This window comes from Dermacentor variabilis, chromosome 1 (genome assembly GCF_050947875.1).
Source record: "Dermacentor variabilis isolate Ectoservices chromosome 1, ASM5094787v1, whole genome shotgun sequence".
Classification (NCBI taxonomy): Eukaryota; Metazoa; Arthropoda; class Arachnida; order Ixodida; family Ixodidae; genus Dermacentor; species Dermacentor variabilis.
In genome coordinates, this window is record NC_134568.1 from 217,593,194 (window position 1) to 217,614,901 (window position 21,708).

The window sequence follows — 21,708 nt, forward strand, 5'->3', positions numbered from 1 at the left end:
AGCTGAATCTCTCCGAGGCAATGATGAGGTTGTATTTGAAGAAAACAAAAAGAGCATGAAAGAGAACCAGATGGTAAAGGAGCTGGTGCTGACATATTTCAACTGGAAGCAAGCTGCAGAGAAAATTCCTAAGCGCACAGCGACGGGGTTAGACGAGGTTCCCGTTAGGATGATTAATGAACTAGGACCAAAAAGTAAGAAAGCTCTGGCGAAAGCAGTGGAAAATACTTTAAAACATACAATACCAGAAACTGGCGACAAAGTAGAATGAATTTAATTCATAAAGGTAAGGGGAGAAAGATAGAATTCACTCGTATAGACCGTTGACCATTACATCCGTAATATACAGGTTAGCAATGCAGGCAACAAATTAAAGCTTCAAGTTTGGGCAGAGAATAATGGCATTTTGGGGGAGTTTCGGAATGGCTTCAGAATAGGTAGGCGTTTGGATGATAACTTCTTTGTTTGTTCTCAGTGTATTGAAATATCAAGAGTAGGAAGCAGACCGGCTTTTTAGACATTCAATGAACGTATGACAGCATAGACCGCAACATTTTGTGGGATATTCTGGAAGGGGAACGCGTAGGCGACAATTGTCTACAGCTTTTGAGAGAGATTTACCTTGAAAATACCGTTTGCGTTGAATGGAAAAGGATGAGGAGCGAGGAAAAAGTTGATATCAACAAGGGACTGAGGCAGGGGTGGCCTAGCTTTGTCCCCACTGCTATTTATGATGTACATGGTGAGGATGGAGAGGGCTTTAGAAGGAAGTAATATCCGGTTTAATCTCTCATACAAACAGGTGGGTACAGTAGTTCAGCAGCAGCTGCCAGGTTTATTTTATGCGCACGACATTGTGTTGCTAGCTAACAAGCACATTGATTTGCAATGTCTGGCTTAATATCTGTGGACAGGAAGGAAAGCATTTAGATTTGAACTTTAGTGTTAGAAAATCGGATGCTATGGTATTCAATGAAAACAGTGCACAGACAGTGGCAATACAGGGCCAGGAAATACCTCGGGTAAGAGAATATAAATACCTTGGCATATGGATGAACCAAGACAATAGATATATGAAAACACAGGAAAAAACAACAACAGCGAAGGGGCAAAAAAAATGGCGCACCCATAATTAAACACAGAGCGTTATGGTGATACAATAGGTACGAGGTGCTCCAGGGTATGTGAAAAAGTGTAATGGTTCCAGGACTTACTTTTGGAAATGCGGTTGTTTGCTTGAAATTAGGGGTAAAATCAGGACTCGATTGGAACCAAAGGTCAGTGTGACGCCTCGCATTGGGCACTCACGGGAAGACTACAAATGAAGCTGTGCAGGGTGTTATGGGCTGGACACGTTTTGAAGTGAGGGAAGCTCACAGTAAAATTTATTATGAAGAACGACTGAGGAATATGGAAGAAAGTAAATGGGCTGGGAGAGTGTTGAGGTATCTTTACAGCAAAAAAAAAAAGACATTGATTCACAGTGGAGGAAAAGGACTTGGAAACTTACCAGCAAGTATGTGGCCTGTAAGGTGAGCAACACAGCAACAAATAAAGTCAAACTGAAAATCAGAGAGGCTGAAATAATCTCATGGGTGGCGGAAATGTAAAAGGGACCTGCCATGAGTAACTACTCAAGCAAAAAAAAAAAAACGAAATCAGGAAAGAAACAATTTATGATAACTCAAAGGGAAGCTCATTACTTTTCGAAGCGAGATCAGGATGCCTTAGAACGCGCACCTATAAAGCGAGATATAAGAAGGAAGAAGAAGCATGTGCTTGCTGGGGTAAAGATAGGGAAACGATGGAGCATGTTTTATTAGAATCTGAAGATATCTGCCCAGCGGTCGAGTTAGGCACCAATAGACTCCTTGAAGCCCTTGGGTTCAGTGAGAGCAGGAGGAAAGTAAACATGTCCGCAATAGAGATTAGTAAGAGGTGATTGGAAGATTGGTGGAAGAAAAGTAAGGAAAGGACAAAAACGGAGACGTACAAAAAGCAAAGTTCACAATAGGGGGCAAGAAAATTTGGTTATGGGAATTCATCGTGGGGTTTTTTTTCTATGTAGGCCATTACGGACTCTTTTTCATTTCGCCCCCATCGAAATGCGGCCGCCGCGGCCGGGATTTGATCCCCCGACCTCGTGCTTTGCAGTGCAACACCATAGCCGCTAAGCCACCGCGGCGGGTTATATCCGCACTACCGTTGTATTGAAGGAAAGAAAGAAAATTGAGGAGCCATTCCACTCTCTGAAGGAGGATTACCAGAGAAGCTGTTGCACATCACACCGTGTTAGACTAGGGTAAATGTATTTATTCTCATCATTTGGTAATGGCAGAGACAATAGCTTTGTGATTACTGTGATCACCGCGTTTAGCAAAATTTTCGTATCTGCATTTGCTGCCACTTCTAATTCCGTCAATTTTCGTATCTGCATTTACTGCCCTAATTAGTACTAACCCAAGATGACCAGTGCATCCAATAGTTTTGCTGTCTGTGTTGATAATGCACTGATTACTTGTATTGCAAAACTCGAAAACATTCTCTCTGTGTTATTGATCTTAAAATTCTTTTTAAAACCCCCTTCACATAATGTTCCAATAGGAACATATGATGTACCTGAATGACTGAATGACTGAATGACGGAATAAATAAATAAATAAATAAATAAATAAATAAATAAATAAATAAATAAACACTGCCTGGTTCGGTTAGAACCTTAGATTGTTGGTCAAAGTTAAATCTATTTCAAACCAAACTTTTCTACCACGAACTGCATGAGTGAACTTTATTTTGTCTTGTTTTGAATTGTCCACATTGAAGTATCCAACGATGATCACAGGGGTAGTGTCATCACGGCTAACCCACGCAGAGTGCGTGGTCAGGAACTGCTCGATATCAGACTTGGGTTTGTACAGCGGATATCACAGTTCCGCCTTTCGTATGTACGGCACAGACATCCATCCCCATAGTCGCTGGCAATGTCATCTTGCGAGTGAAGCGGATAAATGTACATACATGTTATAGCCATGAACCATACGGGGCTATGAGCCATTGCATGCTTTGCTTCCTTACGGGGGTATGAGCCATTGGTGATGATAGTTTTTGTTAACGCACACCAAAAAGCCACGGAATCCTAGCCACATACAGCTTCTCTGTAAAACGTCGTAAACAATATACCATCAGCTTTGTCCCTGTAGCCGCCCACAAAGGCAGCGCCAGGCGCATCGCTACATGCATGCACACGGTCAAATCGCTTACATAATGGTGTCTACCGCTTTATAAATAGTGCAGCTGACCCACTTGGTTTTACTCCAAGCGAAAGCGTCACTGAGGCCCGAACTATTCTTCCGCGACCACACAGATCTGCTCGAGAGCTACGATGGCGAGTGTATGTGCCGGCTATTGTCCTGGCAGCTGGTGCCTTCAAAGCCGAAGCGTTGCCGTCTGCTCCACTGCTCTTCCTCGTAGCTCTAGAACGTGCTTGAGCAGAAGCACACAAGCCGCATCGGTGCTCTTGCTTTGAGTCAACTGCGTCTGCAGCAAACTGAGTAACACGTGAGACATGCATTTCCAGGCGAGTTCACTGTTCGCACAGCTTTGTGTTGTATATTGGAACTAGGCATCGGGCGATGCGCCTGACGCTGCCAGGGGACAACCTGATGGTATTGCTGACGATGTTACTTCCCCAATTCACATTGGTGTAATTCTTCCCGTGGTAAACGGTGTAACTTAGGGAGAAGTGTCGTCAACATTAACATCAGATTTATTTAGGCCTCTGTTGAGTGCATCAGGCGCGTCGCTCGGCGCAAGTCGTCAGGCTGACCGTGCACACGTGCGAAGCTTCTTGATTTCTAGCACAGCCGAGCACTCACAGTGGCCAAGTAAACAGATGAATTTTTCGCAAGGGTGAGATTGAGATGGCACGTAAATCTTTATACGCTCGAAATGTGTACGCCAACAATGTCAAGTTTCCGCCAATTTCCCGTAGACATATCTGCTACGGGCCTATAGGGTCTGCAACTTCAACAGTGTCACGAACACTTGCGGTATACGTAGTGTACGCGTGCGCCACCTCGGGCCCGCTCCGCGAGCGCGTCCGCCATTTCTGCGCACCTGCATGCGGCGTACGCTACTGCTTGCACTGCAGTGTTGTTGATCCGAGGTTCCCTCTCGCGTCGCGATCATGCCCATCTATCCAATATTAAAGTTGCCGCGCGAGATGTAACATTGCGAAGAAATCAAACTACGCAGAACCAGGCATGGTACGGGTCTGCCCCGTCTATTACTATTAAAAGTAATAACAGGTCAGCGCAAACGCGCAGTGCTGTCAGAACAAAGTAAATATCTGTGGCTAGCCCGCAAAACCGGATAAATCGGAATCGCATCCAGAGTCCGAATGACCCTTTTCCAGATTTAAGCAGTGGAATCATTGTTCGGGGCAGCGCAAGGACTAAAGACAGAAGGAAAAAACAAGCGAGACGGCAAACACGGCACGAGCGGTGTGCGAGCGCCGTGTTTGCTGTCTCGTTTTCTTCGATCCTTGGTGCTGCCCCTGAAAACGAAATAAAACTAATGCGTCAATTTTCTGCCCGTGAACTCACTAAGGTGTTAAGCGAAAGTTACTGTGAATCATGTGGCTATGTCCAAATGCGGCAATTATATCCAAACACGCGGTAAACAATAGCATGGTCACCGCACGCTGAGATTTTTTGGGGTGTGTCTGCTTGACTAAACAAAATATTCATTGTACGGACTGGGAATGCCTGTATATATATATATATATATATATATATATATATATATATATATATATATATATATATATATATATATATATATATATATATATATATATATATATATACTGAATCTCACAAGGACAAGCGAACTCCTGATTTTTGTTTTTCATACAAAACAAGAAAAAAATTTGCGCGCATGGTCAAACGTGTGTGACAAGCAGGCCTTCTGTGAACCGAGCAACTCAAAGAATAATGAGGCTAGAAAGTTTTCACTGCCGCAGGCAAAGGAACTTGCTTTCATTGATTTCGCTGAGGACCTTGATAATACCCGCCGGCAGGCGCTTCGCTGATACGTTTCTCACCCAAAATAATTGGGAACCTATATACAACGATTTGCAGACCTTTATTTCTTGCAGAGTGGCGTAGTTTGCAGAGAACACCAGGTAATTATTACTATATCCACGCGCGTCGTGGCTGGTATACCACCTCGAGGTCTGAAGCTACATGCGCACCAACGCGCAATGTGCATGGGTCTACGCCGTTGCACATTTCGTCATTTTCCTTGTAGCAAGCCCGCGTTGGCAACACAAGCCCGTGCATGTGCGAAGGGCGAAATTTGAGGACTGTAGCTTTCGCCGCCGCACAACTCTTAGGGTCATAAACTGGCGGCGCGTATGCGTCGAAGTGAACGGCGGGCACACAGCTGCATAGAAGCAAGGCACTCAGCAGTGGCGGACGGTCAGGACGGACGACCGATGTGACGTCACGTGCAAACTATCTATATTCAAGTGGTTGTTTCAGAGTATACCCTGGCTGTGCTACAAGAATTTTCAAGGATATTTTAATGATGTGTTACCGTAATAGACAGGCATAGTAGCGATAGTCTGACCTTGTTGTCGTCCTTAAAGCCCGTTTTTTTTTTTTTTGCTCGCGTCAAGAACTCACTTGCCATCTTATATGACTTTTGTAGCGCTGGCAAAGCGCTTTGCTAAGTCGAATGCTTCATTACAAAATCGCTACATGGTACAGCCATGCAGCGATGTGTTAGCCGCTCGAATTTTCTTCGCAGCTTGTCGACCATGAAAATGGTGCCCTCTCTGTCGAAGTGGCGCCGGCCGCACAACTACGTGTCATCTTACCTGCAAATCTGGCTTGGGTGGTTGTGGAAGAAAATCTTGCGCTGAAGCAGTTCTTCTACTTCGAGCAGCAAGAACTGCATCAGCCGCGCTGTTTGTAGCACGACCGCAGTTTTCATGACTGGTTTTTCCCCGTGCAAGCAGCATCTGGTAGCTTAATTGGCATGGACCCTGAGAGACGCACATGTGTGTGCGAGCCTTGCTCTCGAACCAGTCGTAGATAATGCCGTCAAAGCACACGCCAGTCTTCGTCATTGCAATAATAAATAAATAACCTTAGATAAGCAATGAATCCCGTCGGAGTGATTAACAGTGGGCGAACAAGACAAGCATCAGCCTGTAGTCAAGCTATCCGCGTGAGGAAGTCTCCTCGTCATTGCGATGATGAGAACAACTGATTACTCCCAAATGTCGATTTTCTGATGATCCTTTTATTACAGCGAAGCTGTTAAGGCCTACTTTCCCCACTATCGCGTGCGCGCGTAGAAAAAGATCCCGAAGATAATGCAATGCCGGGCCGACTCACGGCGGAGGTGACGCAGGCGTTAAGCACTCCTCATACGTGGGCCGATCCCGAAGATAGTGCAATGCCGACCCGACCCACGGCGGAGGTGCAGTTCGCCAAGGGGCCCACATACCCAGGTTCACTAGTCATCTTACTTCAGAGTGGACGGGCACTGAGTTTTTTTTTTTTCTTTTCAAACCACTAGGACAAGGTATGAGGAAGAAATTTTCTCCACATCGCTTAGCTGCGAGTGTACGGCATAAACATCCAACATTGACAGCCTAAATCACCAGAGGTAATCTGTTGCCGCCGCAGAATAGTTGTCATTGCAGTGTTCGGTGACAGGGACTTTCAGAAGGTCATCAGGATCGAGTAACAGAAACGAAAAAGGCTAACCTTAGGGATTACTACTCGTAGCGAAACGTCCCTAGAGAGAAAGGGAGAGAAAGGGGGAGAGAGAGAGAGAATAGACGAATACGCGCCGTAATATGTGACATTCGAACTTTCGGGGCTCGCGTTTCCCTTCCCAAACACTTTCAGTTGTCGTTCATTTTATCCCTTCCCGACTTGATCTACTTTCACTACACAGTTAGAATTTAGAGCCGACTGCCTTCATTTAGACGCGTCAGCGTTTCTTTGTTAACTCCGCACTTATATCGAGTCTGCGCCAGTAACACACGTGAATCTGAAGCCAAATGGAACCGTAAAGACACATAGCGAGCAATCAAGCTTTATCCTATGCTTTATATTTATTGCCATTTATCACGCGTGTTCCCATCAAACGCTGAGCTAGGCTTGCCTCTCCAAGATGCGCTCCCGAGAAGAATTACGAAGAGGCGTTCTCACGCTGTTCGCTCTCGGCATCACACTGCCGATGCGGAAACATCTCGCACCTAATTGTGTAACCGAAGGAAAGAGAAAAAAAGCCCCGAAGTGGGCGCGCTATGGGTGCACAAGAGCGGGAGAACTGGGGCATCCGGGCAGGCAGAACCATTTTCCACGTACATGTTATGACGCACGTTTTTCTAGCAAAATATAAATACTTTCGGTATGAAGCTCTTACGTGTGTATATGCTGCAGGACGAGACTGGCAACGCTGAATTAGATTAGCTGAAATTAGGCGTAGCTGCACTCGCACGCGTGTTTGTGTATAATTCAATTCAAAGGCGGAATGCTCTATTTGGCGCACAAATATTAACATTATACAAAAATAGGTATGTAATACATGTGTATTAAAGCGAACTTTTCTTTGCCTATACCATCCCGTGATATGGCCTGGGTCGGTCGGTCGGCGGTGATCGGGTTCTCGCCGAGTAGATTGAACCTCACTTTTATATATATATATATATATATATATATATATATATATATATATATATATATATATATATATATATATATATATATATATAACTTATCACCAATAACCGTTGACGTCATGCTGATTTTCGCGGAGCAGTTTTTCTGGACACCCCTGCCGCTGCTGACAGCTACCGTTGATATTGGAGCATATGAGGCTTTCGCCTTAAATAAATTTTCGATATATGAGTGAAAACGAAACTGCGTAAATTTTGTTTTGTCTTATTTTTGTGCGACAGAAATTTTCAGCAGTAGTCAGAGATGGTGAGGATAAGCATCTTTTGGTACTCAAAGAAGTTATGAAAGATATAACATACAAAGCAGTAATATTTCTTCATTGAAATAAAAAGCAAACTACCATAAAATACAAGCTCTTGCTAAAAAGAATATATAATACAATATGAATAATGCATACCATTTCCATTAAAGTCATGTTGAAAGCAGGAAGAAACGCAAGAACTGCGTACGAAAATAAAAGCTAATGAATTGTAAAGAAATACTTAAGATTAGAAGCAAGTAAACTGGAACTGCAAAACGCATATAGAGCATGAAGCAAATACAATACAGCGAGCTATTGAGACAAATAACTTCATTTTGAAAATAAAAGGAAATCACAAACTACAACACTATGAACACCCAGAAAGAAAAAAAAAGAAGAAGCAGTCGTCACTCCTTAGTACCGGGTTATCATCCCTTGAACGGCGATGACTTCCCGTATCCTCGACGGAAGCGATGCGTACAGATTCTCTGTGAAATCTGCTTCAGTCTGGAGGCGCATCCATTCCGCTTCTATACTACGCTCTATAGATCATCAGCTGATGTTCTGTCAAGCCCTCTTTTGCAGAGCCCGACTTTCATTGTTCCCTATAGATATTCAATAATTCTGGGGTCGGCTCCTTTGGGCACCCACTGTAGCTACCGCACTCCTCGTTCGTTAATGAGCTACTGAACAACATTTGCGGTGTGCACAGGTGATGGATCGTGATGGAAGAGGAAATCTCCTTAGGGAAACGGGCCGTCCAACGCGTAAGGAATCATGACATAATCAAGTATGTCACAATACCTTGCCGATGTCAGCTGTCCGTCAATACGATACAAGACACCAAGTCCCTCTCGGGGCACAGCTCCCCGCTCATTGACCGCAGTGCGGCCGCTTGATGCCACTTCCTGCACGTAACGGGGGTCGTGCCGGGCATTGACAGGGTGCCACACTCTTTGCTTTTGATCCCAGCCTGTTGGGAACGTTGACTCGTCGCAAAATATTACCATTTCCCAATCCTCGGTGGTCCAGTCGGCGTGTTTACTTGCGAATTTAAGTCGGGCGTCTGGTTTGCGTCTGAGAGGAGCGGCTTCAGTGCCGTCACGTGGCTCTTGAGGTTTCCTTCCGCCAGACTGCTTTTTACAGTAGACACGCTCGCAGACACCCAAGCGGCAGCACCTATCTCCTTGGCGGTGCTGAAGGGGCTGGCCCGCGCGGCTTCAAGAATACTCTTGTCCTGAGCTGCAATCGTTGCTCGAGGGTGCCGTTTATGTGAAGCGTCGGCGATGCGGTCTTCATCCCTGTAAGCCTGGATGATGCGGTTCAGTCTTATTTGACCTCCCAGTCATTTCAGCTATTTGGGACCCGCCGTGGTTGCTCAGGGGCTATGGTGTTGGGCTGCTGAGCACGAGGTCGCGGTATCGAATCCCGGCCACGGCGGCCGCATTTCGATGGGGGCGAAATGCGAGAACACCCGTGGTGCTTAGATTTAGGTGCACGTTAAAGAATCCCAGGTGGTCGAAATTTCTAGAGTCCTCCACTACAGCGTGCCTCATAATCAGAAAGTGGTTTTGGCACGTAAAAGCCCCATAATTTATTTTTTTTCAGCTATTTGGTGTTGGGTATACCGTTTTAACGACAGTTCAACTATTCGCATTCGCTCATTGTTGGGCACCCGGGACATTTTGCGAGGTGACGAACGTATTGCTTTTTATTAACCTGACATACCAGATAACACTCACTGTGCGGACCGAGGCGGGCCCGATTACGAAGTTTGGGCGTCGACCGACAGCTACAGTTATCATTTTCGAAACTGATAGCAAAACCAGTCTAAACAAAGGTTGAAGGGGAAAGCACGCAAGTGGAGGTGATGCGAGCTTGCTGGAACAGCTACACCCTCTCCAGATAGCTCGAAAGCACGCCACAATCGGCGCCAGTGCACAACCATGCCGAGCGCACTGCCACGCGCTCGCGCGGTGTAGCTCATACTGAGCGCGAGAGTACATCGCATCCTACCACTCCAACTGGGACCTAGTTCTTCCGTTCGTCACCTACGCCTATAATGCCTCAACGCAAGCCACTACCGGTTTCTCGCCTTTCTATCTTCTTTACGGCCGTGATCCTTCTCATACAATCGATATAATTCTGCCGTACCACCCAGACCCATCAGAATGCCTGCCAATCTTGGACGCCGCAAGACAAGCTGAAGAATGTCGTCAGTTGGCCAGCCGCTTCACTTCAGAGGATCAGAATCGCCAAAAGACAAAACACGATGATCCCAACTCGACTCCAACTTTTTTACCGGGAACCCTCGTTTGTTTGTCCGTACCGACCCGCACACCAGGACTCGCTTCAGAACTTCTTCCTAAATACGATGGACCATACCGCGTTCTGCAGCGGACTTCTCCCGTCAACTACGTCATATAGAGCCACTCACACCACCGTCTGACATGCGTCGTTGTAACCACGAAGTCGTCCACGTCCGACGGCTGAAGCCCTGTCATGATTCTGCGGCCTCATCTTCAGACTAAGTCGCCAGGATGGCTCCTTTCTCCGATGGGGTCATTGTAATGAACAAGAACGCGTGGTTGTAGGCAACAGGATTACCAGCAGCATAGCGTGCCGCAGATGCTCGAGCTTAGAGACTGCTCGGTAAAGCGCCCTACCCGTCATCGGTCCGTCGTGTACTAAACCTCCTTTATAATATATATATATATATATATATATATATATATATATATATATATATATATATATATATATATATATATATATATATATATATATATATATATATATATATATATATATATATATAAGTGTGTGTGCGTGTGCGTGCGTGTGCGTGCGTGTGTGTGTGTTTGTGTGAAGGGCCGCCTTAGGAACATCAGCCCACAAGCGCAGCATCCCAACGCTCAAAGCATTAGGCCCCAGATGCTATGATTCTTTTCTTTCGTGGTATTTATGCCATCACGCATAATACTATATGCGAGCAACATGCAAGCTCTAGCCAACAGATCACATATGAATCGTCTAGAAAGGACCGTTAAGGCGTGATGTGCACCCCCCCCCCCCCCCCACCATACACCACAGAAAAACTACAAGTAGTTTTTAAATTAAAAGAACTGCCAATGACAGCAAACTTATCAAGAGGTAGTGCCATTCCGGTTGAAACTCTGTTACCACAAACCCGCGTGTCAACACCAGGTAGCTTCTTTAGATGGTCGCCACGTGTTGCTGATTATGATGGGCATTTCCATACTATGGGCACGTACGCACAATGGAGTATTGGCGAAGAAGCTGGCGGCAGATATCGAACGGCCAACTAGCTCTTTGAGATAATCGCCGCGTGGTGATGATCACGATTTCCATAGTATATGGCGCATGCCCACAATGAAGGATTGGCCAAGAAGTCTGTATGCGCGTTGACCATGATGATGAGTTCCATACAATGACACATACCCACAAGTGGGGATTGGACTTAGGGGCGGGCGGGACATAAGTTGCCACGAACTAGCTTTTTGAGATGATTGCCACGTATTTATCATTATTATGAATACTATGAAACAACCCACAACAGGGATAGGGCACAAAGCGCATCCGCGTTTGATGACGAGGGTGATGATTTTCATTCTATGGTACGTACCCACAGTGGGTGATCGACCAAGAAGCGGTCGGTGCATCTAAAATAAATAACAAGATATGAGAAATGTACGGCAGTATCAGGTTTGCCACATTGCGTAGCATGCGTGTGAGCAAGAACACATGCGTGCGCCAGTTTTCTTTACGCCAAAGAAGAAGGAATGAAATGAGCAAATTTATCGCGTTTTATTAACCGCTTTATGAAGGCTCCGCTTCACATAGATTTCAACATGTGCGTTGGATCTGCTTAGTTTACCGTGAGGCCTAGAGATAACATACCAGATTTTTTCTTTTAATTTTTAGACCTATCAAAAATTTGCATTACTGCTATTCATACAAAATGTGTGGGTATTCCTACCTCAACGGTTACAAGTTCTACGTCTATTAGAAGGAGGATTGTCAGATTTTACTGAAGAGAAAGGAGGAGAGGTCGGCCTGGTGAGTGCGTCTCTAGCCTGCTACTCCTCACTGGGGAAAGGGGAAGTGGGAAATACAGGGAAGGCTAGATGGTAGGTGATTATGATATGGTGTAATAAGATACTATATACACGTTGTTCGACACGCGGATGCGTGCTTTAAACACACAGGAGTAATCTTGCCCACACAAAATGTAATTACCCAAACGCATTTCGCACTGCCTTCACGTCTCAGAAGACTTGTTTCCACAGGTCCTAGACGCGTGAGACGCCAGTCTCACATAAAAAGTTCAAGAGTAATTTTGTGGTGCATTGGGCATGGTCAGCTCTTCTCCACGCGCCTAAAATCTTTTCTTCCGAAAAGGGAGGAATCCAAGCAGTCAACGCTAGACTTAAGTGTCCTTGGCTCGGACGCATATTGACGGCACACGCAAAGTATGTGAGCCATTGTCTCGGGAGAGCGACAGGCGCTACAGTCAGGGTCCCGTTCTCGTCCACTCTTGTGAAGGTATCGGCGAGTGTACGCCACACCGAGCCGTAATCGATGAATGAGTGTTTCCTGGCCTCTTCGCAGCCGATGTGGAAGCCGGAATCCCAAACCAGAGTCAAGTCTATGGAGGCACTCTTGCCGATAGTGCCCCATGTAGAAGCACATCGTGGTAGTCCTAAGAAAATTATTAGTGCGCGAGCCTGAGCACTTTCAAGTGTGCGAACGGTAAATGTACTAATCTGAGAAAGTACAGGCGCGCTGTAGCGGAGGTATCCAACAAAAAGTGCCTGGAAGAGTTGCAGAAGAGATGATTTGGATGGCCCCCATGGTTTTCCAGACATATGTCGAATCGCTTGAGCGAGAGAGAGAGAAACGAAGACGGAAAGGTAGGGAGGTTAACCAAGGACGTGCTTGGTTGGCTACCCTACACTTGGGGAGGGGAAAAGGGAAGAACAGATAAGGAGAGAAAAAAAATCCTACTCAGTCATTCACAGTCAGTCGCGGAGGAATCTACACTATATCACAAGCGTTCATACAATCCAGTGTCCTTCAAGAAGCGTAGAAAGGCTTTTGAGACCTTTTGCATGCAAGATTGCATAGGCCATGGCTTGAGCGAAGCTGGCTACACAGATACTGGCCTTATTTATTTATTTATTTATTTATTTATTTATTTATTTATTTATTTATTTATTTACATTTTGACAGTTCGTATGAGTACTTCGCAGCACATCTGAGCACTCGATGACTGCACCGCAACTTGCAGACACTTCATAAGGCGACATTTTGTAACAAGTCTGAAATTAATTGTCAGGAAGCCGCGCCCCCGATGTGGCCACGATCGACCACTCGGCGGGGTGGTTGATAAGAATAGAATCGAATCGCAGGAAAAGAAAGGTCCTTGCAGGTACAGATCCTGATCGATTGAATTATATTTGCCGTGACTTGCGCAAACGGTACCACGTTTACTTAGAGAATGTTAGCGACTTGTGAATTCTCACTGCAGCCAGGAATATCGGCTATCGTCGAAGCAATATTTTTTTATTGTTCTTCAGTGGTGCAACCGATCGCTATCTTTCCAACGTACTTACAGCGGACATGTGTCGCTAGTTCGCACTGGCATCACAAGCATTTCGTATGTGCGTGTTTGTGCTCGCGTGGCTATTTCTTCGGGCAGTGACGTCAAAACCAAGTAATGTCTGTTCAGTGCAGGAAACTTATAGCTTCACAGAAGGAATGGAGCTTCTCAGAACGTGACGCAAGCTCTATATATAATCGGCGAAAGCGCGGTGCGAAAAAAATCCGCCCTCGCTGCCTCGTCGGGGACCCGGCTCTGCGGTGCAGGCGCGCGCACGCGAACGGCCGTCGAGCAGGAGCGCATTTATTTCCCCCGAGAAGAGCGTGCCGATATAGCGAGCGAGATTGAGAAAAAACATGTCTTCATTATGTGGTGTCAAACAAGGCCGCGTACCGGGGAAACAAACAAAGCACCGGAGACACGGGAAGCAATTCGACGCTGCAATGGCGGTGCTTTACGCCGCCGCCGGCTCGCGAAATGCAGCGGAAGGGCCGACGGCGGGCAAATATAGAGTGTCACGCGGAGTGCGAAGGAGACCGTCTCCACTGCACAGCGCCGAGGCTCGGCCTTGGCGAGGCGCACGCGCAGACACTGCAGAGGGCTGATCTTTTGTATTGCTTATCATTCTTTCTTGTGTTTTTTTGCTCCAGCTAAGGTTGCGCAAGGTAGAAGACGAACACTGAATTTGGGAAAACGGCCGCGCGTTTGTTGAAAGCCTGACGACATATCACCCTAGAGATATGGAAACGGCCGTCTTGTTGACACGGCCGGACGCATTGGGCTGGACGACTGCACGCGGTGCGGCCGTTTCTGGGGGCAACGCCTCGCAAGCCATTGTTTGTACAGTTTCTCTCTGGCGTGCGGATTTTCTGAAGGCAAAGCTGTTCGAACCCTCGGACACGATGAAGAATATGGTAGGCGGTGCGTGTGTGTGTAAGTGTGCGCCACACACACAGTGTCTGTGCGTGTGGGGGGGGGGGGGGAGTGCGGAGGGAGCGGGTTCGTTTGCGGAGCCTGTCACAACTTCTTCGAAACCTGCGCTTGTCTGTATTTTTTGCTCTCTCTCTAACCACGTCATGGAGTATAACGAGCAAATTATGCGGAATTATCGCATAATAAATTTCGCGCACTTTGATTAAAGTAATATTGTCATTCTCACCAAATATCAAGCGTGTATTACAAGGTAATCTTCGTGAAGGCGGAAGTGAAAAAGAAGTGACCCCCACTAATGGTGACGCCCGACACTTCCTTGCGCCGTTCGAGCTCACCGCCCTCGTAGATGGTTAGGGCTCGTGGGTTTGCCCTAATCTTCTGTGTTTGCGCCCTCTCTGTAGACGGACACAGTTTGCCGTGGTCAACGGGGTTGGATATGCCTCTGTCTTGCTGCCCGAGTCTCTTCCCGACATTTCTGGACCTTACGTGTCGAACTCGGGGGCGCCATAGCCCAGGAATCTTTAAAGGCGTGCAAAGAATTTCGCAGTTCCGGAAAGGATGCTGCGGGTTAATTTTGGCCATTCTTAGCAATTTAGATTGTTCGAATATAATTACGCAAGAGCTTCTTCATTCCACCACCACAAAAGCGCGGTCGGCGATGACGGAAACCAAACTTTTCACATCGTGCTCAGCAGCTTAACTCAAGAACCAACGAGTAACAGGAGCGGCTGGGTGAAAAAATGAGCTGCCTATACACACGTTTCTGTTGAAACCGCTGATTAGAAAAGTTCTCTTCGTCTGTTGTTATACGCTGTTCTTTAAGAGCAGAGATCATTCCTGTATTTTTTACTGTTCACTCCCGTTACTTTAACCTTGGTTAACTCAACTCTTTAGTTTAATTCGAACCCACTGAAAAGTCCTGACGAGAAAACATACATTGCTTTGGAGGGAAAACTTTTTTAGTTAGAACTCGAAAGCATGCGGCATTGGTTCATTCAATCCCCACCTACCTGCGCAGCGCTTACAGTAAGCTTGAAAATACAAGGAATTCAGCAGACGATGCTATTGCTTCCGTAGTCGTGAAGCTGTTTAATATAAAGTTATTTTTACCTTTTAGTAGCCGATGATCCTTCCGCCCGTGAACCACTCCATTGCCGCTTGTTTCGTGTCGTACGTGTCACGCTGAGTTAGTGTGTAAACATGTCGGCGCTCTTCACCTCATGCTGGTTGAGTCGTACTTCAAGAGCAAGAAACAAAAATATATTACAGATTACCTCAAGCCATAAAAATAGCTTTCAATCCATTCATTTTGCTGTCGTTTGTTCATTCGACTTTCCTGACAAATCGACGTAACCTTGGAGTTCCGCAAAGTCTAATGAGCGAGAATCTATTGTATAACATAAAAAAAAAGTGATAAAAGGAATATTTTTTGAGTCACTACTTTATAGCACTTTGCAACTCAGTGGTGCTCAGCTCTTTCATTGAAGCACTGTCCAGTTTGACTGCCCCGTTTGGAAAATCTTATATAGGTCAAACGGGACAGTGCTTGAATGAAAGAGCTCGTCAGCACAGCCGTAACCTAAAGAATGGCTATGTCTTGGTTTGCCAAAATGCACATCGATAGCAGCGACTATTGCGATTGCTCGGGACCAACCTATACAAACACACATTGCGGTAGAAGTGTTGAGAGTGCACATTAGGCACGTTGCCCGTGCCTGTTCCCACCATCTGGCAACACTACCGTCAGAAAGGCCGCAGGCAGCATTTTGTACTACGATTTCGGAGTATTCCACCTGCCTCCGTTAGGCTTCACCCCCGCAACTAAGCCATCGATTCCTCCATGGTGTTTGGCTCGACCCGCAGTGCACCTCACCGTACCAGGAATCAGGAAAAAATCTGAGCTGTCATCACCTGCTCTTAAACAACTAACTCTGCTCCTTTTGCACGAGAAGTACGCCGAACACGTACATATTTATACTGATGGATCGACAACTCTCCAGTGTTCCTCTGGAGCCGTGGTCTTCCCAGCGAAAGCCACCACCATCAGTTTCAAGACATGTCACCCAACAACACCGATGGCCGCGGAACTTGCAGCCCTTCGCGCTGCACTTCGTCTCGTCAGCCAAGAGCAACCTCGAAGGTGGTCAATATTCAGTGACTCGAAGGCTGCACTGCAATCTTTGCTATCGGCCCTGCGGCGCGGACCACACGAACAACTGGTATTTGAGATTAGAGAACTCATTCATACCTTAACTGAGAAAGGACACCACGTGACATTTCAGTGGCTTCCAAGTCACTGCGGAGTCATAGGGAATGAACACGCTGACAACGCTGCTCGGTCGGCTCTTCAAGGGGACGAAGAGGAGCCGATACCGCTATCAAGGACAGATGCCGCTCGAAAACTTCGAATGATCAGCCGTGACATCACGTTCTCCTTGTGGAACGCTGGAAGTTTTCACGACTACCGACTCCACAATCTTGACTACTCTCTACGCCTTTGTATTCCAGCTGGACTATGCCGTCGCGAAGCTACCCTGCTTTGTCGACTATGGCTAGGGGTGGCTTTCACCAAGTCTTTCGCTTACCGAATTGGATGGGCCGACGACGCCACGTGTGAGGACTGTGGTAACGAGGAGACTTTTCAACACCTTCTTTGTGACTGTCCTCGATATAATTTACAGAGACAATCACTCGCAACCGCGATAGCGCGCTTTGACCAAAGACCTCTCACAGAGGAACTTATTTTACCATACCGCCATCACAAGCCATCGCAGCAGAGGGCGACGAGGGCACTGTTGCGGTTTTTGAGGGCGACAGGATTGGACAGGCGGCTGTAGCCTGAACAAATGTTGATAGTGGGGCAAGTGTCACTGTGCTGTGCGATGACAGTATTCGGTGCCAGTGACCGATGGTGACTGTGTGTCTAGGCTCCTTCCTTTCCTTATCTCTACTTTGTTACCACTTTACCTCCCCCTCCCCTCTCTCCCCAGTGTAGGGTAGCCAACCGGATCTTTTTCTCTGGTTAACCTCCCTGCCTTTCCCCTTTCCTCTCTCTCTCTCTCTCTCTCTCTAAAGAATGGCTATGGGAGTCATTTTGCCGGACACTGTAACAAGTGTCACTGCACCCCCATATTTGAAATGCCAAATTCTTAGGGAAAGTAAAAGATAAGAGGGAAAGGGAAATAGTAGAGGCTTATCACATTAGAAAGGAAGGAGATAAATGTGTAAGCACTCCCTTTCTCGCCTTGTCGGGAGAAGAAATAACATTTTTGGATGAAAGATTATAATGTTGCTGATTTGCAGATGTTTTTGCGACTGGTGTGCGCATGCTTATGCTGAAAAAGGTATAAATGTGCGGTGAATTTCAAATAAACTTCCAGTTGGTAGTCAGCGCTTGTCTGTGGTATTTGTTCCCTTGTGTTCTTTTCTTTTTCGCGCTGTTTACCACCAGTTCTAAGTATAAACCAACTAGCCCTCATCAAGATCTTACTAATGCAAATTTCTTCTGGACAGACGTTTTTCTTTCCACTTGCTGTGCTTCGCTGTAAAGCGCTGTAAAGTGCTTGGCTGTTTCTCTTAGAACATCCGATAAAGTTAAGGCATCACAGTGGGGCCTCACCAAGGGGCGGTGAAAGCTTAGATTAAGTGCTTTAGTAGTTTTTATTTTAATTTACGATCCTGTCCACTTTAGTCTGCAGGATGTCACTACAACGTTCTGCAGGTATACTAGCGGGAATTTTGCAGCATGCGCCAACAAAGATTTGTTATTTCTCACCTTGCATGAAAGACCCAGTGACTACAACGAGGTGAACAGCAATGTTTACTTCTCCCTCTAGCAACACGGCTTTAGGCCTATTTGTGTAGGTGTGCTACCGTCGCTGATGCTTAAAGCTCGCAGCTATGAATTGGCGGTGGATGACATAGACGTGATATTTCATTTCATTTTATTTGTGCCCATTTACAAGCAAATGGAGGGGGCCAAGGTAAAAGCTGCTTTTTGGCAGCTTGAGTGGTCCCTGGCCCCCTTTACATATTGGCAGAGCGGTGGCAAAGAACACTTTCAGAAATGAAAAAAGTAAAGAACAGTGGGTTACATCAAATAAATTACATTTCTTTCATTGAAAGCATATGGTTTTACGGAATCATGGCGATTCAAATGGTAGTTTTCACCAGACAGATGAGCTCCGATGGTGTCAGGGCATGGATGTCAATACCGGCTTCTAGGTAAGAATTTAGTAGTCGTGGCAAGGTATTTGCGACCATTTGATGGCCGTAATTTGTCCTCGAGAAGGGTATGAGCCATTTTTCATGGCTGCGCGTCTCATATGTGGGTGTATTCTCTTTTAAGTTTGCTATATTTGTAATTAAGTTGCTTCTATTTTTTACCTGAAAGTAGTAGGTGCGTAGGAGGGTTTGTTTGTAGAGACGATGACTTTTTGTTATGTTGTACTTGGTAAAAAGATTCTCAGTGTGTGAGTTGTAGGGCACATTTGCGATAGCGCGTATTATCTTTTTTTGCATCAATAGTATTTTAGAGTGATTGTAAGCTGATGTCGTGCCCCATACAAGATGGCAAATCTTTACCCGCTACGTGTGCGTAGCGGGTAAAGTTTTAAGGGCCGGACTGAAGCATTTGCTCTACGCGGGCGTCCATAGGCAGCCCACCTGAATGACTCGTACGTGTAGGAGCGGTCGAGTTGCGCAAACTTTACCTCGCCTCGATCGTCGTAACCCCGCCCTAAACGTGAGCGCGGCCCCGTGTGTGCACTCAAATGTTGCGCCAGGGCTCTCCCATGCTCCCTTGGGCTACTTGTACGTAGGTTTACGGTCAGTTGAGAAATGAGGGCGGCTTATATATATATATATATATATATATATATATATATATATATATATATATATATATATATATATATATATATATATATATATATATATATATATGTTCCATTCTCATACTTAGCTATCGGAATTTTTTGTTTTAGATCCTTTTTTTACTCGAATTTTGACATCGTCGTTATGCCTTGCCATGATCTACGCGGTGCTGTACAATGCTACTCGAGGCGTGTTTTGACGAACACGTGTGACGCCATCTATGCATGTGCAGGCTGCGGCTGGCACGGCGGGATGGCGCTCCTGTACCGCTTCACCCGACTCAACGACCGCTCCAACACGGGAGTGTTCACTTTCATCGCCACGCGGTCCGTCACACGAGACCTGCACCGGGACGCCACCACCAAAGACTTTCCCTTCGCCTACCACCGATGGGCCGTCTCCTTTGTCCGCACGGACAAGGTGAGCCTCACGCTGGCATCCTCTTTTCATGATGAAGAGGGATTGATTCATCCAGAGGCAACAGCTATCCACACGCTGCTGTACGGCTACTCTATTTATCGAAAATGTATGAGTCAGGGTGACAGTTTCCCTTTTCAATCAATCAATCAATCACTGAATCCAGATTCAAACAGTTATTCTCTGTGCTTCTTCAGGCCCTCAAGTGTAGTATTCAGTGAGGAGATCCGGGGTTAGTTGCAAGTTTGACTGAATGTAGGCTTCATTTAACTAAAGTTTAATATTTCGTAACAGTGGCGGAATGCCTCGGTTGCTCCGAAACTTCACTCTGACGCACCTGCCATATATATATATATATATATATATATATATATATATATATATATATATATATATATATATATATATATATATATATATATATATATATATATATTGTATGTGGTATCGACACGGGATGTCGGTTTAAGATTCTGCCCTTGCTTAGTTTTGCGCGACTTTCTACTGGTTTTTTCTTTCAGTTTGGTACTTATGTTTCGTACAGCATAAAAGTTTCGCCAGACGAACTTTGATCCTGAAGTTCGAGTGTTCTCTACACACGTCATTGAATATGCATACATATGCATATGCGGCTGAAGCCAGCCGAAGTGGCATAGATCAATAGGGGCCCATGAATGACCCGGCAAAAGTGTTTCGGTGCAATAACAAAATTGGCGTCATTTTCCGAGTAGGCAAGAGAGAGAGAGAGAGAAATGGAAGCGGAAAGACAGGGAGGTTAACGAGAAATTAGTCTCCGGTTTGCTACCCTACACTGGGGCTGGGAGATAGCGGTTGGAAAGAGGAGTAGGCAAGGGAGAGAGAGAGGAATATAGGAAAGCAGGGATGTTAACCAGTCAGGAGCCTGGTTGGCTGTCCTGCGCTGGGGGAAGGGAGAAGGGGAAGAGAGAGAAGGTGTAGAGATGTGTACGGACTGTACTTAAGTTAAAGCCGCTCGTTGCAGTGACGGGTTTAGTCTGTGCAGTCCTGTGAGCCTTGTGTGTGCGGTATTCCACTTTGCTAAAGAGATCGTGCGCGCTAGAATGCGAAGTTGTCTCGCGGCGTCGGTCCTTGAGAGAGTAATGGGGACGCAGCGACCTTCTTGGTTTGACGTCCGAGCTGCCGTATCCGCGTCATCATTTCCTATGATACCGCAATGACCTGGTATCCATTGAAAAGAGATATCATTACCTTTTTCTCTTAAGTGATGAACAAGTTTCACGATTTCGCACATGAGCTGATCGTGAGTTCCATGTCGGAGAAACGACTGCACGCATTGCAAGGCCGGCTTTGAATCGCAGAAGACTGGGCATTTTCTAGGACTTCCAGCATTTATCACGTGAAGCGCGTCGCGGAGAGCCAGGAGCTCTGCAGCTGTAGACGTATGGACATGGGAAGTCTTGAACCGCTTGGTATTTCTCATTGTTGGTATAACTACAGCGCCACCGGAACTCATTGATGTAGTTGATCCATCAGTATAGACGTGTGTGCAGTCGCTGTATTTCTCGTATAAGAGAAGTAAAGTTAGTTGCTTGAGTGCTGATGACGGCAAGTCCGAGTTTTTCTGAAGTCCTGGGATTGTAAGGTTTACTTGAGTACGGCGCACACACCATGGAGGAATAGAAGGTCTTGCCGCAGGTGCGCAACGTGACCTGAGAGAAGCACGGTGCGCGATGACAGTCGCACTGAATGTCGTGTGGGGCCTATCTACTGAGAGACTTGCAAGGTGGTGGTTAGGGGTCCTGGCGAAATGTCTTATGTGCACACGCATTGTTTCTATGGTAATGTGCGTTTTAAGAGTGCAATCTTGAGCGACTACAATA

The 21,708-nt window shown here is 46.1% G+C and overlaps 1 protein-coding gene across 1 annotated transcript in view; it reads left to right on the plus strand.

The window, feature by feature from the left end:
* Window positions 1–21,708, plus strand: part of LOC142557191 (uncharacterized) — a 379,820-nt gene that overhangs the window by 261,738 nt on the left and 96,374 nt on the right. Inside the window, exon 2 of the mRNA XM_075668876.1 lies at window positions 19,665–19,852. Coding sequence (XP_075524991.1) covers window positions 19,685–19,852 — 168 coding nt within the window. The 5' untranslated portion in view covers window positions 19,665–19,684. The remainder of the gene's footprint in view (window positions 1–19,664; window positions 19,853–21,708) is intronic.